At 43.0% G+C, this 19,219-nt stretch overlaps 1 protein-coding gene across 1 annotated transcript in view; it reads right to left on the reverse strand.

The window, feature by feature from the left end:
* Positions 1–502: 502 nt before the first annotated feature.
* LOC114907954 (zinc finger protein 551-like) overlaps positions 503–19,219 on the reverse strand; it is a 29,217-nt gene continuing 10,500 nt past the window's right edge. Inside the window, 4 exon segments of the mRNA XM_029244104.1 lie at positions 503–3,396; positions 4,666–4,792; positions 7,112–7,436; positions 13,130–13,220. Coding sequence (XP_029099937.1) covers positions 1,976–3,396; positions 4,666–4,792; positions 7,112–7,144 — 1,581 coding nt within the window. The 5' untranslated portion in view covers positions 7,145–7,436; positions 13,130–13,220 and the 3' untranslated portion in view covers positions 503–1,975.

A 19,219-nucleotide genomic window follows, 5' to 3' on the forward strand; every position in this document is an offset into this window, starting at 1 on the left:
TTTGCAAATTTACACCAGAAGGGTTGGGAATTAGGGTGTAGGAAGGATAGTTCCCCACACTCTTGCACATACAGTACCTGAAAAGTTTCCTGGCTGTGTGGAGCTCTGGTAGTAAAAACAATGCCACAGATGTGCACCATCAAGACACTTCAACTTGCCCACCCTAATCTCTTCAAATTGGCGGGGTGGTCAGCATGTTAAATAGTTTGAGAGACCCAACAAACAACATATAGAATGTTGCAAACATGTTGCAAACTCTAGTGGAATGATTGGGGAACTTCAGAGATGTAATAGTTACCTACCTATAGGTTAAGAGAGTTTATGAAACACAAAAGCTTTAAAGTGGGATGTCTGAGCACTGATAGATATTGGACCTATGAAAGGCTTACATCTTAGAAATGGACTCTGAAGAGGTTTATGTGTTACATAATTCAGTAATATAGTGTGGCGAGATGCAACGTTACCCCTAACATGAACAAAACAAAGAGGCTTCATCGCCTGTGCCATTCCATTGTGTATATACATAAGGCTTTATTGTAACAGCCGAAAATTGGAAACAAGCCAAAATGGCCATTAAACAGAAAAGTGGGTAAACAAATTGTGGTTCATCTAGACAGGATATAGTACTCAGCTATAAAAAGAATGAAGTATTTACATAAGCAAAGATTTATGAATCAGAAAATAATTATGCAGCATGGAGGGAAAACAATTTTTAAAAAGTAAACAAAATTCTATGAAACAAACTAATTTACTGTGAAAGAGTAAATCAGTAGTTGTGAGGGCAGAAAGAGATTTTAAAAGTGTATTCTCTGGTAGCCGAGGGGTTAGGATTCTGGGCTTTCACTGCCACGACCCAGGCTTGATCCCACAAGTGTGTGGTGTGGCCAAAAATACAAGGGAAGTAACTATGAATTACAGATATGATAACCATCAGCATTATTTTTAATGGTTTCATGGTTTTTACACTATGTCAAAACTAACCACACTGTACAATTTAAATCAATTATATGTCAATAAACCTTTGTAAGAATTTGTTTAAATAGAAATCTAATTCATTTTTTTTCATAACCAGATGTTTAGAAAGCTTGGGATGCAGCCCTCCAACAGGGCAGAAAGTATTCATAAAGATCATTTCTGAGTTGGCAGGAACAGCTGCTAGGTCACAAAAACTGTATCTCTGGGCTTCAAGATCTCCCTTCTGTCTATTTTCATTTTCTTCTCCATGCAGCAGTATCCTTAGAGTGAGCAGCCCGGAGGCTACACAAATATACAAAGCTTTATATGCTCTGACAATGACTGCAGCTACAGGAAGAACACAGCTATGGCATGTACACCTCATCCAACACAATGTAGCCACAGTCACTGAATATTTGTGGAGGCACGTTTAAAAGAGGCACACCTCTCTCACCGCCACAGCCTCCTCCAGTGCATATGAATCACATCCACTGTGTGTGAATTTAGGTTCCAGCCTCACCCCTGTCTTACAACCAACACCAGAAAACCCAACTCTAGACGTGAAGGCACGTGATTCCTTTGCAGTACCTGGGGAACAGCTTCCCCACAGTAGTGCTCAGCATTATGTGATATCCTTGGGAAAAGAGAACTGATTTATACTTCTCACAGAGGCACTAGAGGTGCTTCCTCCCTTGAAAATTACTCCTCCTTACTGTTCTGTAGAGAATGGGACAGAGACATCTGCCTTCCCTGATCACTGCAAGGGACATACATACTACTGGAACCTGGAAACTACTAAGTGGTAGAGGTGAGGCTTCTGCCACAGAAACTGGAAGGAACATAATTCAGGCAACAGAGCCAGCAGTAGAATATGCAAAGAGGATCCTAAAAGCTTTCCACAAACCTAGAACTCCTGGGGAACCTTCCCACTCTGGATGCTCAGCTGTATAATGTTCAACGTCAAGCAGATGGCTCCCTCACAAAAACACTCTAGTTCTAGTACACTGAAAACCCGTAGGTCTCAGAGACCTTTAGATGAAGGTTTTCCCAACTTTGCTGCACAAATTTTATCCAGGCTGTGAACTTGTTTAATTACAGACCATTGGCTGTAACTGATTTTCTCCCAGTCACTGCATTCATGAGGTTATCTGGTGTGAAGTTTTCTGTGTTGAATGATGTGGGAGCTTTGACTAAAGGACTTCCCACATTCCCCACACTCATAAGGCTTTTCTCCTGTGTGTACTCTCCGGTGCTGAATGAGGTTGGACTTTTGGCTAAAGGATTTCTCACACTCGTCACACTTATATGGTCTGGCTCCAGTGTGAATTCTCTGGTGTTGATTAAGAGTGGAGCTGTGGCTAAAGGATTTCCCACATTCCCCACACTCATAAGGCCTTTCTCCAGTGTGAATTCGCAGGTGCTGCACAAGTTTGCATTTGTAGCTGAAGGATTTTCCACATTCACTACATTTATAAGGCCTCGCTCCACTGTGGATCTTCTGGTGCTGAATGAGGTTGGAGCTTTGGCTAAAGGAATTCCCACACTCACCACACTTATAAGGCCTTGCTCCAGTGTGAACTCTCTGGTGTTTAATGAGAGTGGAGCTGTAGCTAAAGGACTTCCCACATTCGCCACACTCATAAGGCCTCACCTTAGTGTGAATTTGTAGGTGCTGCACAAGTCTTAATTTGTAGCTGAAGGCTTTCCCACATTCATTGCACTTATAAGGCCTTGCTGCAGTGTGACTTCTGTGGTGTTGAATGAGTCTGTAGCTTTGGCTAAAGGATTTCCCACATTCACTGCACTCATAAGACCTTGCTCCTGTGTCAGGTCTCTGGCAATTAATAAGGATGGAGCTTTGGTTAAAGGGTTTCTCACAGTCATAGTAACTTTCTCTAGTGTGAAGTTGCTCATCCTGAAAAAGTGTGTATTCATAGCTGAACAATTTCTCATACTCACTATACTTGTAATGACTTTTTCCGCTATGAAAGGACTCCCCACACCTGAAGCTGCTCTGTGGCTTTGCCCCTTTGAGAGTGGCCTGGTGCTGAAGAAGATTCAACATAGCCAGGAAGTCCCTCCCGACTTCTTCGCAGGTGAAGGTCTTCCCTGAAACATGGAACCTGTAGTTCGTCACAAATGAGGCCCTATCTATGTCCCTTTTGAATGGCTTCTCATCATTGTGCTTCTGGTGCTGGTGACTGTTTGGACTCAACCAAAATTGTTTTCCACATGCCTCACAGGGGTATGATTTCTGCCCAGGATGCAATCCTTGGTAATCAGGCAGATACAAAATGTCTCTCCCAGCCATGACACACTTCTCACAGGGGTGAGTCTTCTGAATGGATGGATCTGGAGTTGGAGTCTTGCCCAGTGACATTTGTTCTACAGAAACACTCTGCACAGAAAATGCTTCCTCATCCTCCATTCCATACCAACAACCTGAAAGCACAGAAATGCTGGTGAAATGCATGTTGTCTTTGGTGGTGGTGGGGCAGCCCCAACACAAATGTGTCAGACACACCAAAGAATGAGGCCATTGGATTGTTTTCAATATGAGGTTGATGAAAGAGCTGCTTTGCAGTACTGGGACTCTGAAAGCCCTAAGAAGTAGGGAGCCCTTGCAAGATGGAGGCTGTCAGGGTGGCATGCAGCACAGGAAGAAACATCTCCAATTCACTTCTCTGCCAACACCCTTCAGGAGGGCCTTGGCTGCTGCTGATATTTGAGTGCTATGTTCAAGTATCCAGGCCCAGGAAGATATGGTTGCAACTGACTACATGGTATTCACAGTCTATTTAATGATATGTGCATGCCTTGCAATACATTATGTGGGACCTAATCTTGGGGAACATTGTAGGGGGAAGAGTAAAGGTGACACATGAAAGTAGAAAGGTGGGGACAGCCAGGGACCCAGAGAAGAATCAGAAGTTATAGAAGTGTCCACAGTAAGGAAGGAAAGGTAGAAATGAGGTGTGGTTACTGGCATCACCACCAACACACTGGTGGACACAGGACAGGTTCCATATGATCTGAATACAGTCTTGATGTCATGCCCTCCATCAGCTGCCATTCACCAAAGAGAGACCTGCTCTGAACCCATCTCGCCATGGCTGGAGTCATGTCCATCCCAGCACTCTTCTTTCTGAACCCCAGTTGAACAACTGCCTGGGACCTGTGTCCTAAGGCAATGACAGGATAGGTGATGGACTAGCATTGGCCCAGAGTAATTCTGCATATTATAAGAATAGCCCATGGGAATTCCCTCACAGTCCAGGGGTTAGGATTCTGCACTTTCACTGCCAAGGGTCCAGGTTCAATCCCTGGTTGGGGAACTAAGATCCCACAAGCCATGGGGCATGGCCAAAAAAAAAAGGCCATCGTCCCCAAAGGTAGTCAACGTATTATCAATGGCAACTGCTGGCACAGACAGGAAGAATGTCAACAGAAAGGAGACAGAAAAACCTGGGCAGGAGCCATGGATCTGGACAAGTTACCCAGCCAGGGAGAGGGCAAGTAAGGTGTGATCCATCAGGCTCACTGGGGCAGCACACCAGTGGCTGTAGTTTCAAGAAGAGGGAAGTCGCTCAGCCCAGCCCTGTCGACCACAGCACCCAGCCAGGGAACTGAGAAAGGAGACAGAACCTACTGTTCAATTGTGAGAAGATCAGAGTCTAGCCCAAGGTACTGGGATGGGTGTGAGGGCCTTACCCAGTGAGGTCACAAGTGCAAAGTTCTCCAGCATGACATCGTGGTACAGGCATCTCTGAGCCTCATCAAGGAGCCCCCACTCCTCCCAGGAGAAGTACACTACCACGTCTTCAAAGGTCACACTACCCTGCCATGATGGGGAGAGATGAAATCACAAAAAGCCTCTCTCCCAAGGACCCACAACCCATCATTCACACATCTACCCCATGCTTACCCTCCTCCCAAGCTCTCCAACTCGGAGGCGACACCAGACCCTGGTGCCACTAATGTCACTCTCTCCTCATGGTCCTGCCTGCAGGGCCCCACCAGCCCCCAGCCAGGCCATATCCCTGGGATACCCCAGAGCATACCTGCCAGGTACAACCAAATGTAGACTCAACCTGCACTCTTAAGTCCCTAATACCAAAGATGTAGAATCATAAGCTCATGCTCCCACTCTGTGTGCACATCTTTCTTAGCACCTCTTGCATCTGTGCATGCCATAAGTGCATCCCCACAGCCACAGGGATTCCATTTGTCTCCCCGTTACTCATCATACAGCATTGAGAGTGCCCTGCTACTACAGACCTCTGCAGGACCCCACCTCCCGCCAAGGCTACCACAACAAAGTACCACATAGTGGCTAGCTTAAACAACAAAAATTCATTTTCTGACAGTTCAAGTGTTGGCAGGGTTGGTTGCGTTTACAGCCTCAATCCTTGGCTTATTGATGGCTGTCATTTCCCTGTGACTTAACTTGGTCTTTCTTCTGTGTCTGAGAACAAATTTCCTGTTATTACAAGGACACTGGACATGTTGGATGAGGGTTCATATTAATAAAAAACCCTATCTCCAAACACAGTCACATGCTGAGTTACTGGGGATTAAAACTTCAACATAAGACTTTAGGGGGGTCATAATTCCACGTGTAACATGAGGCCGAGTAACTCACAGGTGTCCTATTCATCCCTAAGCTCATCAACCAGCCTTGGAGGATCCACAAAAGGTCACCACAAAATTCTGGTGAGTCAAGAATGGTGAATAAGCAGCAGCCCCATCCTCAGGGTCATCCTGCCTCAGTTACTCCTAGGCCTCTGCATTCACCTCATGTCCACTCTTCCCTTGGAAACTGTGGCTGCTAGATTATCCTCTCCTCCCTCAATGGCTACCTCTCTTAAAACATTTTACCTATGTCTGAGAGACCACTTCTTCCAACCTGGTGCCCAAGGAAGACACCCAGAATTGACACCTACTCTCTTCTTCTGATTTGTTAATAATACTACCACCAGAACAAGAATTCCCCTTCCTAAACGTGACAGAATGCCCCACCCAATCCACCAAGCAGTCACCACCCATGTGTGTCTAATGCTGAATTCTGTCTCAAATTTCTAGACCTTTCTTTTCTGCAGCTAGATGGAACAGGTTAAGGCATGTGTAAGTTCACCTCCATCTTATGACCCAATCTCCCCCACTGCTCCTACCACCTCCAAAATCAACACCCACTTCTCAGGGAGACATTCCAGGCCTGAGTCCTGCCTCCCTACTCTGTTCTCATCAGAAGAAGACTTACATTTCCCTGAATATTCCCAGCTTGGCCTCACCTTCAAGCATCTGGCACATACTGGTACCTATGCCCTTGACGACTTTACTAATTTCTGGAATTGTGAACACCTCCATATAACCTCCAGCCTCGGTTGACGTTTCTCCAGGGTCCCAGACTAAGAGCTGGGAGAATGGCAGGTGAAGGGTCCCATGATACCACAACCCCAGATACCACATGCATAGGGTCATGATCAGTGAGACCCTGGGACACCCCCCCCCACTTACTTGTGTAGATTCTAAAAGCACTTCAACTGTTATGGGAACCACTGGGCAGAGGTCAGTGGAGGCAGGCAACCATGCTGGAGCTCAGTGGGCTCTGGTCTCCATTATAGCTCTGCTCACCACTGGAGCAAAGAGACCTCAGGCTGTCTAAACTCTGGGGTTCAGTCCTCAGTGCTGACTCTTAGCGGCTATGTGACCTGCACAAGGACTCCGTCTCCCTGTGCTTCACTGTCGTCAAACCTCTCCAGTCTGTTCTTCCTTTAAAAATCCTCTTGGAAAACTTCATTTGTCTTCTTTGTTGAAATTCCCCATGGTTCCCAGGGCCTTCAGAATGAAGAAACAACCCCCTGAGCCTGCCAATCCAGGGGCCACTCAATCTCAATGCTCTGTTCCCTAAAGAAATAGGTTTCCCGAATCCTCCGACCTCCAAACCTATACACCTGCTGATCCCTCCACCTGTGACCCTCTCCCACGCACCATCACACTGTCTGTCAGAAACAGGGCCCCAGGCCCCCACCCATGGCCGCCTCACCATCCTGGACACTGGGGTCTGGGCTGCGGGCACAGGAGCAAGCGCCCCACACTCGGGGCTTTAGTGTCTTGTGGAGTGAGGGTGGTGAGGGCCTGGAGGACGAGCGTTTACCTGAGGCGTGTCCCTCAGCACTGCCGCCGCCATCGGAGTCTGTGGGTGGAGCAACCCAGTGCTTCAGATCCGACTCTGTACAGCAAGGACAATTCCTCTTGGTCGTGTCTCCTCTTTAATTTGGTCACCTCGGACCAGACACAGAGCTGTGGAACCTCTGAGTAGGAAACAGACTGCCACTAGGAGAATGCCGGAAATCCCGCCTTGACACGATGGCACACATGGAAATGCCCCAGTCCTGGACCTTCATTGGCTCCACACTGACGTGAATTTGTTGGCTCAGGGTCCTCTGGTCAATGTAGTTCTCACAGCAGTGAATAAAACACTGAATTAAAGAGTAAATAAAACACTGAATTAAAACAGTTAATAAAACTCCTCTGTATATTTTATCTACTTAATGAGTTTAAATAGATGAAGATATAAAATCTTTAAGGATATCTTGAGGTATTTACTTTTTTGGCCATGGCTTGCAGCTTTTGGGATCTTAGTTCCCCAACCACGGCTGGAACCCCGCCCTTGGCATTGAAAGCACAGAGTCCTAACCATTGGACCACCAGGGAACTCCCTTGAGGTATTCACTCTTGAATTGAGCTGCCAAAGATCACACCCCCTTTCTGTGAGAATGATTTAGTGACAGTGACTTGTTAATCTACATGTATATAAATCATTTGGTATGAAAGATGCTAAGAAGTTCTAACTAAAAATACCATGTAAACTGACAAGGGACAAGCACTCCCTACAAGTGCGTGTGCGTTCACAAACAATTGTGTGACTTCATAAGCACTAAGAACATTTCCAAAATATGTGAATTCTTGAAAAAATACAATAACTGCACCAAGGAAAACTTTTGGGATCTTGATTTAGAAAACATTACAAAGCTCATAATTTTCTTGGGGAAACAACAGGTTTTATTTTTCACGTAATGGAGCCCTATTCAAAGGACCATCTAGGTAAGCCACTAAGTGCTTACACAGAGCCTCTGAAGACTGAATACATTAGATAAACCCCACAGAGAAAACATTCAGATCCTCAGTTGATGAGATGATAAGACTCTCCCTGCAAAGAAGCAACTCTTACTATGAGAAAGAGTGTTTCTGCTGAATTTATCAGATACAAAGGCAGGGGACCAAAATATGCCACATTGGCATAGGGATTATCTTGAGCTGGAGGCAGATAAGAATCAACACATGCAGAAAGACATCTTCCAAGAACATCCTTTGGAGGAATGAAGAGTCAGACCTGAGCTCCCCAAGACCTGGCTCTACTCAACAGCCTACAAACTCTAGTGCTGGATACCTCAGGCCAAACAACCAGCAAGACAGGAACACAGCCCCACTCATCAAAAAAAAAAAAAGAAAGAAAGAAAGAAATGACAAAAAAATATATGTCACAGACGAAGGAGCAAGGTAAAAACCTACAAGACCAAATAAATGAAGATGAAATAGGCAACCTATGTGAAAAAGAATTCAGAATAATGATAGTAAAGATGATCCAAAATCACGAATTGAGAAAATAGAAGAAATGTTTAACAAGGACCTAGAAGAACTAAAGAGCAAACGGGATTCCCTGGTGGCACAGTTGTTGAGAATGTGCCTGCCAATGCAGGTGACAGGGATTCGATCCCTGGTCAAGGAAGATCCCACATGCCACGGAGCAACTAAGCCCACAGGTCACAACTACTGAAGTCTGTGCGCCTAGAGCCCAAGCACCACAAAAAAGAGTAGTCCCTGTTTGCTGCAACTAGAGAAAAGCCTGAACACAACAACAAAGACACAATGCAGCCAAAAAAATAAATTAAGTAATTTTTTTAAAATAAAGAAACTGTCTTGCAATGCAGGGGATGCTGGTTCGATCCCTGGTTGGGGAACTAGGATCCCACATGCTGTGGGGTAACTAAGCCCGCACGCTGCAACTACTGAGCCACACACTCAAGCCAGCATGTCACAACTAGAGAGAAGGCTGTGTGCCAAAAATAAATATTTTTTTAAAAGAAATGAAAAGGAGAAATTACAACTGACACCGCAAAAATACAAAGGATCATAAGAGACTACTACAAGCAACTCTATGCCAATAAAATGGACAACTTGGAAGAAACGGACAAATTCTTGGAAACATACAGCTTTCCAAGACTGAACCACGAAGAATTAGAAAATATAAACAGACCAATCACAAGTAATGAAACTGAAACTGTAATTAAAAATCTTCCAACAAACAAAAGTCCAGGACCAGGTGGTTGCACAGGTGAATTCCAACAAACATTTAGAGAAGAGTTAACACCTATCCGTTTCAAACTCTTCCCCAGGCTCATTCTACGAGGCCACCATCACCCTGACACCAAAACCAGACAAAGGTATCACAAAAAAAGAAAATTACAGACCAATATCACTGATGAACAGTGATGCAAAAATCGTAAACAAAATACTAGTAAACAGAACCCAACAACACATTAAAAGGATCATACACCATGATCAAGTGGAATTTATCCCAGGGATGCAAGGATTCCTCAATATACACAAATCAATGTGATACACCATATTAACAAATTAAAGAATAAAAACCATATGATCATCTCAATAGATGCAAAAAAAGCTTTTGACAAAATTCAAAACTCATTTATGATAAAAACTCTCCAGAAAATGGGCATAGAGGGAAACTACCTCAACATAATAACAATCATATATGACAAACCCACAGCAAACATCATTCTCAATGGTGAAAAGCTGAAAGCATTTCCTCTAAGATCAGGAAAAAGACAAGGATGTCCACTCTTGCCACTATTATTCAACATAGTTTTGGAAGTCCTAGCCACAGAAATCAGAGAAGAAAAAGAAATAAAATACAAATTGGAAAAGCAGAAGTAAAACTGTCACTGTTTGCAGATGACATGATACTGTACATAGAGAATCCTAAAGATGCCACCAGAAAACTACTAGAGCTAATCAATGAATCTGGTAAGGTAGCAGGATGCAAAATTAATGCACAGAAATAGAAATTTTGGAAACACTCCCATTTACCATTGCAACGAAAAGAATAAAAGACCTAGGAATAAACCTACCTAAGGAGGTAAAAGACCTGTACTCAGAAAACTATAAGGCACTGATGAAAGAAATCAAAGATGACACAAACAGATGGGGAGATATACCATGTTCTTGGATTGGAAGAATCAATATTGTAAAAATGACTATACTACCCAAAACAATCTACAGATTCAACGCAAAGCCTATCAAATTACCAATGGCATTTTTCACAGAATTAGAACAAAAAATGAATCAGACTCCCTGACCTCAGGCTACACTACAGGGCTACTACGGTAATCAAGGCAGTATGGCACTGGCACAAAAACAGAAATATAGATCAATGGAACAGGACAGAAAGCTCAGAGATATACCTACACACCTATGGTCACCTAATCTATGACAAAGGAGGCCAGAATATACAATGGAGCAAAGATGGCCTCTTCAATAAGAGTTGCTAGGAAAACTGGACAGCTACATGTAAAATAATGAAATTAGAACACTGCCCAACACCATACACAAAAATAAACTCAAAACGGATTAAAGACCTAAATGTTTGACCCACCTCCTAGAGTATTGAGAATAAAAACAAAAATAAATAAATGGGACCTAATAAAACTTAAAACCTTTTGCACAGCAAAGGGAACCATAAACAAGACAAAAAGACAACCTTCAGAATGGGAGAAAATATTTTCAAATGAAGCAACTGGCAAAGGATTAGTCTTCTAAATATACAAACAGCTCAAGCAGCTCAATATCAAAAAAAAACCAATCAAAAAATCGGTGGAAGACCTAAATAGACATTTCTCCGAAGAAGACAAAGATGGCCAACAAATACATGAAAAGATGCTCAACATCACTAATTATTAGAGAAATGCAAGTCAAAACTATGATGAGGTATCACCTCATAGTGGTCAGAATGGCCCTCATCAAAAAATCTACAAACAATAAATGCTAGAGAGGGTGTGGAGAAAAGGGAACCCTCCTACACTATATGGAGAAGAGTATGGAGGTCCCTTAAAATACTAAAACTACGGGCTTCCCTGGTGGGACAGTGGTTGAGAGTCCGCCTGCCAATGCAGGGGACACGGGTTCGTGCCCCAGTCCAGGAAGATCCCACGTGCCACAGAGTGGCTGGACCCGTGAGCCATGGCTGCTGAGCCTGCACATCCGGAGCCTGTGCTCTGCAGCAGAAGAGGCCACAACAGTGAGAGGCCCGCATACCACACACACAAAAAAACAACAACTAAAACTACAACTACCATATGACACAGCAATCCCACTACTGGACATATACCCTGAGAAAACCATAATTCAAAAAGAATCATGTACCCCAATGTTCATTACAGCACTATTTACAATAGCCAGGACATGTAAACAATCTAAGTGTCCACTGACATTTTATCTATGAATGGATAAAGAAGATGTGGTACACACACACACACACATATATATATATATATATAATGGAATATTACTCAGCCATAACCAGGAATGAAAGTGGGTCATTTGTAGAGATGTGGATGGACCTAGAGTCTGTCGTACAGAGTGAAATCAGAAAGAGAAAAACAAATATTGTATATCAATGCATGTATGTGCAATCTAAAAAAATGGTACAGATGAACATAATTCTAGGGCACAAATAGAGGTGCAGACATAGACAATGGGTGTGTGAACACAGAAGGGGAAGGGGACGGTGGGATGAACTGGGAGAGATTAGGTTTGACATGAATACACTACCATGTGTAAAACAGATAGCTAGTGGGAACCAGCGGTATAGCCCAGGGAGCTCATATAGCACAGGGAGCTCATATAGCACAGGGAGCTCAGCTCGGTGCTCTGTGATGACCTATATGGGCGGGGCCTAGGAGGGAGGGAGGGAGGGGATATATGTATACATAGAGCTGACTCACTTGTACAGTAGAAACACAACATTGTAAACTAATTATACTCCAATTAAAAAAAAAAAGGTAAAGGAGCAGATTCAGAGCCCTTCCCTTAATAATTAAAGAACTGGGGTTATTTAAAAAAAAAAAATTCAAATCAGCATTGGATTTCTACCATCAAACTCCCAAAACCTGAAAAAGCCATACGTTACTTTAGAGTAACATCTTTGAATAACTATTTACACAATAGTTTCGTTACGGAACTGGTGACAAAAACCACCTGCCTTGGCCAGGCCCGCTTGCCTGAGCTGTCGCACAACAGGAGGTTTTGATAAGGAACAAGGTGCAGCAGCAGAAAGCTAACCCGAAAACTAACCGGGAGGGGCCAAAAGAGGGAGGAGTCGACCAACCTCCCAGAGCCCTTCTCACTGGATCCATCTTGGCTGAGAGATGTGTGAGCCACGAGGAAGGAACCTAAGTCAGACTATGGGCCAAGCGAGATGACTGGCCAGAGACAACCTGAAAGCTAACCCCGTCACCATAAAACCTGAGACTGTGAGCCACGTGGCAGAGCAGTTCTTCCTGGGCTCCCTCACCCTGCCGCTCTCTGCCCGGGCGTCACTTCCCAATAAAGTCTCTTGCTTTGTCAGCACATGTGTCTCCTCGCACAATTCACTTCCTAGTATAAGACAAGAGCCCACTCTTCGGCCTTGGAAGGGTTCCGCTTTCCTCGACAGTTTCTTTTGTATCCTACAACTACTATGAGTTATTTCAATTATTATTCAATAGTGGATGCAAAATTCCCAACAGATTAACTGACACAGTTTATAAGACTTAAAACATAAAAAGAAAAATTTATTAAATACACGATTGAATGTCCTGGAGGGAACTTAGAGCCCAGAGGCCGTATTTGGAAAAAAGGTGTTTGCCTTACCCAGCACACAAACAGAACTTAGAGACAGGGTTGTCACTGCTAACCAGCACAAAGGGACAAAAAGTTGAGAAACAAAGACGCAAGTGAAGAAACGTTTTCATCAGCCAACAGCTTGGGTTTACAACTAGGGCCATCTAAAAGGACAAAATAGATGTGAATAAGTAAAAAAGCCAAACATGCTCACCAGGATCAGGATGGTGCATGTGGTTCTGGCTTCATAGGAAGGTCCAGAAGAAGGTCTATTGCTGAGAATGTATTGGACTTACTGCTTGTATCTGTAAAGAACAAAGACAATAGAGTCATTAGCCCAGACCGCAAGGCTCAAACACATTACATCAATATCACAGATACAGACGATATCTCCTCTCAATCTATCTGGAATATCCCAGGAAGATATGCATATGTTTCCCCCCGCCCCCATACTTCTGTTTCTGCTCCTCGCTACTCTCACAGGAATGTTAATATATACCAGGAGTTTCAGGATACAGTCGAGGAAATAGGAGAAGCCAATGTACTCAGTGGATGGAGCTAAGAATTTGATCCCCAAAGAGGTACTGGGGCAAAGGTTAATGGCCTAGAAACTACTCAGGAAGCAAGTCATGCTGGGGGAAAGCTCCATGCCCTTTCTGTGTAAACAGAAGACATGTTGACTTCCAGCATCATTCAATCCAAAACATGCCATTGGTAGATGATCCCTTTAGAGAAAGAACCAACTTGCTAGCAAAGACCAACTGACCCACAGAGGTCTCAACCCATGCCCCAATTTGAGTTACAAAGCTATAAAGAGTGAGGAATCTCCAAGGATCCCAACCCAGTCTGAATGAAGATAATATGCAAAGTAATGTTAGTAGAAACTACTCCATCAATTTAGAAAGTATGTTAGAGACTGATTTTATTTGAATCTACCAGAAAATTGATTTGCTCACATAGCAAATTGTTTTAATTTAACAACAAGAGCAAGTCTTTTGTAATAACAAAGCTATTTAGTATCGATTGTTTCATAATAACAAAGATTAATCAACGTAGTATCTATCAATGGGAGACTGAATAAATCATGCTGCATCCTTATAATCAGGGAAGCCCCAGAGTTCTTTTAAATTGGACAATGCCCCTGGTCACACAGAAACCAATGAGTTCAACACCAAAGGCCTTAAAGTGGTCTACTTACCCCCAAACACATGCCTCTAATTCAGCCTCTAGATCAGGGGATCATAACAACCTGTAAGCCTCATTACATAAAGTACTCTATAGAAAGATTATCAATGCTATGGAAGAGAATCCTGATAAAGAAATCATCATGGAAGTTGGGAAGGTTTACACCATTGAAGATGCTATTGTTGCTATAGAAAAAGCTGTGAAAGCCATAAAGCTTGAAACAATAAATTCATACTGAAGAAAACTGTGTCCAGATGACTTCACAGGATTTAAAACAAAGCCAAGGGCTTCCCTGGTGGCGCAGTGGTTGGGAGTCTGCCTGCCGATGCAGGGGACACGGGTTCGTGCCCCGGTCTGGGAAGATCCCACATGCCGCGGAGCGGCTAAGCACGTGAGCCATGGCCGCTGAGCCTGCGCGTCCAGAGCCTGTGCTCCGCAGCGGGAGAGGCCACAACAGTGAGAAGCCCGCGTACCGCAAAAAAACAAAACAAACAACAAAAAAACAAAGCCAATTGGGCTTCCCTGGTCGCGCAGTGGTTAAGAATCTGCCTGCCAATGCAGGGGACACAGGTTCGAGCCCTGGTCCAGGAAGATCCCACATGCCGCAAAGCAACTAAGTCTGTACGCCACAACTACTGAGCCCGCGTGCTGCAACAACTGAAGCCCATGTGTCTAGAGCCCATGCTCTGCAACGAGAAGCCACCGCAATGAGAAGCCCGCGCACCGCAACGAAGAGTAACCCCCACTCGCTGCAACTAGAGAAAGCCCGCATGCAGCCATGAAGACCCAACACAGCCAGAAATAAAATAAATAAAATAAATAAGTTAAAATAAATAAATAAATAAAACAAAGCCAATCAAGGAAATCATGAAAGAGATTGTGGATCTGACCAAAAAAAGGGTGTGAAGGTGAAGGGTTTCAAGATATGGATCTTGGAGAAATTCAAGAGCTAACTGAACACCACACCAGAGGAATTCACGAAGACGACCTGATGGAGACGAGTACTTCCAAACCAGTGCCAGACGACGAGGAAGATGATGTAGAAGCATCAGGGCCTGAAAATAAATTGACATTAGACAATCTAGCAGAAGGGTTCTGACTATTCAAGACTGCTTTTGACTTCTTTTACAACATGGACCCTTGTATGATACAGGCACTGAAACTAAGGCAGACAGTGGAAGAAGGATTGGTACCATACAGAAACATTTTTAAAGAAATGAAAAAGTAAAGAAGTCGGACAGAAATTATGTATTTCTGTGAAGTTCGACCAAGCGTGCCTGCCTCTCCAGCCTCCCCTTCCACCTCCTCCACCTCTATCACCTCTGCCACCCTGAGACGGCAAGACCTATCCCTACTCTTCCTCCCCCTCCTCAGCCTACTCAACATGAAGACACCAAGGATGAAGACCTTTATGATGACCCACTTCCACTTAGTGAACAGTAAATAATCATCATGACTTACAGTTAATAAACTTATCTGTTGTGTATGCGTGTGTGTCTTTGTGTGAAAATCTAAGAACTGTATGGTAAGAACTGTATGAGAATTTTTGTGTCATCATCATCATTGCCTAAGTATTCATCATGTAGAACACTGTGTTCAAGACTTGTATTGAGATATCCCCTGGCGGTCCAGGGGTTAGGACTCCACGCTTCCACTGCAGGGGGCATGGGTTCGATCCCTGGTCAGGGAACTAAGATCCCACATGATGCGTGGGGCAGCCAAAAAAAAAAAAAAAAAAAGACTTGTATTGAAGTGGATAGCCCATCCTTACATAGGAATAAGGTGAGTGATATTTAATATAAAATTAATAATGTGTTAGTTTTTTACTGTTTTATAACTTTGCTTTCAAAGTATTATATTATTATATAGTATCTCTCTCCTATTCTCTTAATTGGAGAAACTGCATATCAACCTGTCATCACAGGTAACTCGTATGAATAGAACTGTAATACTGTATGCCATAAAAATATTATGATCATTCATTCATTAGTGTACAGGCTAGGCTATCATGAAGCAATCATACTGCTGCTTTATTATTAACACATGAATTATTATACCTATAAATATGAATTTCTTTTTCACATTATCTTATTTTTAATTAAGGTAGAGCGGATTTACAATAAGCTTCAGGTGTACAACATAGTGATTCACTCTTTTTAAAGGTTATACTCCATTTACAGTTATAAAATATTGCCTATATTCCTTATGTACAATATATCCTTGTAGCCTATTTTATACGTAGTAGTTTGTACGTCTAAATCCCCTACTTCTATCTTGCCCCTTCCCTTCGCTCTCCTCACTAGTAACCACTAGTTTGTACTCTATATCTGTGAGTCTTTTTAACATATTTTTAGTTATTTAATTTTTGGCTGCATCAAGTCCTATTTGTGGCTTGATACCTCAGCAGTTGCGGCACGTGGGCTCAAGTCCTCAGTAGTTGCAATGAGCGGGCTTAGTTGCCCCGTGGCATGTGGGATCTTAGTTCCCCAACCAGGGATCAAACTTGAGTCCCCTGCATTGGAAGGCGGGTTCTTAACCACTGGACCACGAGAGAAGTCCCTGTTTCTTTTTTGTTATCTTCACCAGTTTGTCTTCTTTTTTAGATTCCACATATAAGTGATATCATACAGTATTTACCTTTCTCTTTGAATTATTTCACTAAGCATAATACATTCCAAGTCCATTCATGTTGTTGCATATGCAAAACTCCATTCTTTTTAGGGCTGAGTAGTATTCTATTCTATTAAATATATACACATAATATATATAATACATATATCAAAGATATATACATTTATATATCCCACATCTTCTTGATCTAGTCATTTTTGATGGACACTTAAGTTGCTTCTATATCTTGGCTACTGTAAAAAATGCTGCTATGAACACTGGGGTACATGTATCTTTTCAAATTAGTGAGGTTTTTTTGTTTGTTTGGATAAATAGCCAGGGGTGGCATTGCTGGATCATATGGTAGTTCTAGTTTTAGTTCTTTTGAGGAACCTCCATATTCTTTTCCACAGTGGCTGCAGCAATTTACACTCCCGCTAACAGCATAGGAGGGTTCTCTTTTCTCCACATCCTTGCTATTTGTGGTCTTTTTATTATTTTTTATTTATTTTTATTTTTGGCTGCATTGGGTTTTCTTGCTGCACATGAGCTTTCTCTAATTGCAGCAAACTGGGGCTACTCTTCATTGAGGTGCGCGGGCTTCTCATTGGTAGCTTCTCTTTGTTGTGTAGCACAGGCTCTAGGCGCTCGGGCTTCAGTAGTTGTGGTACATGGGCTCCATAGTTGTGGCTCACGGGCTCTAGAGTGCAGGCTCAGTAGTTGTGGTGCACAGCTTAGCTGCTCCGCAGCATGTGGGATCTTCCCAGACCAGGGCTGGAAGCTGTGTCCCCTGCACTGGCAAGCAGATTCTTAACCACTGCGCCACCAGGGAAATCCTGTGGTCTTTTTGATGATAGCCATTCTGACAGGTGTGAAGGGATATCTCATTATGGTTTTGATTTGCATTTCTCTGATGATTAAAAATGTTGAGCATCTTTTCACATACCTGTTGGCCATCCATAAATACAGTGCAATACTGTAAATGTATTTTATTTTCCTTATGATTTTCTCAACAGCATTTTCTTTTCTCTACCCTTAAGTATAAAATACATATAACATAGAAAATATGTGTTGGTCAAGAGTAGGCTATTAGTAATTACGTTTTGGGGGAATCAAAAGTTACACTCAAAGTTTTGACTGTGTAGGTGGTCGACACCCCTAAACCCCACAGTTTAAGGGTCAACTGTATCTACAATGGATTAAAGAATAAATTTGTAAAAATCCTTTACGTTTACTACTACTAAAAAAAAAAAACCCTCAATTTGGAGAATGGAAAGGATCAAATCATCACACTGAGAAAGGAGAGATAAAAAGAATCCAGTTTTTTTTTTTTTTTTTTTTTTTGTGGTACGTGGGCCTCTCACTGTTGTGGCCTCTCCCGTTGAGGAGCACAGGCTCTGGACGCGCAGGCCCAGCGGCCATGGCTTATGGGCCTAGCCGCTCCGCGACATGTGGGATCTTCCCGGCCCAGGGCATGAGCCCGTGTCCCCTGCATTGGCAGGCGGACTCTCAACCACTGCGCCACCAGGGAAGCCCGAATCCAGATATTTTTGCATATTTTTTTTCTATCTGAACATCTCCTCCAATACCTTTCTTGTCTGTAAAAAACATGTTCCACCTAATACAGGAAAAGGGAGGGTAGAACCATGACCTACATTGATGGTACAGGCAATAATTATCAATGGCTGCTAAAGCTCTTAGATTACAGAGTGACTCAGGTGCAGTTGACACACTGACTACATTGATCATAATCCTACAAAAGAGAAAAATGAATAATTCTGAATCTGATCTCATCTCTAAAATAACTACCTTTTTGCAGGAAATATTAAGCATGGGAGGTCACATTAAAAGACATCATGAGAATGCAGTAAGCCAAATCAGAATATCAGAAAATTCTACATGGATTATGATCTCTTTCAAACAAAAAAAATTAATGTATAAAAGGGAGTTATTGGGCTTCCCTGGTAGTGCAGTGGTTAAGAATCCGCCTGCCAATTCAGGGGACATGGGTTCGAGCCCTGGTCTGGGAAGATCCCACATGCCGTGGAGCAACTAAGCCCGTGTGCCACAACTACTGAGCCTGCGACCTAGAGCCCACGAACCACAACTACTGAGCCCATGTGCCACAACTACTGAAGCCCGCGCACCTAGAGCCTGTGCTCCGCAACAAGAGAAGCCACCTTAATGAGAGGCCTGCACAGAGCAACAAAGAATATCCCCTGCTCGCCTCAACTAAAAAGAAAGCCTGCGCACAGCAACGAAGACCCAACGCAGCCATAAATAAATAAATAAATAATTTAAAAAAGGGAGTTATCCATAGAAGATTATAAAATCAAGAGATGTAAAATATAATAACAGATAAGAAATGATTTCATGTTTCTTTAAACGAACCTGTCAAAATATAAACATTCAGGAATATTTGAATACTGTTTGGTACTGGATAATATGGAAGAATTATTGTTTATAGTTACATATGATAAAATACTACAATTAAGTTAAACAAAAAAAG

The sequence above is a fragment of the Monodon monoceros genome, unplaced genomic scaffold (assembly GCF_005190385.1).
Source record: "Monodon monoceros isolate NGI ecotype Baffin Bay Population unplaced genomic scaffold, NGI_Narwhal_1 Super_Scaffold_10, whole genome shotgun sequence".
Lineage (NCBI taxonomy): Eukaryota > Metazoa > Chordata > Mammalia > Artiodactyla > Monodontidae > Monodon > Monodon monoceros.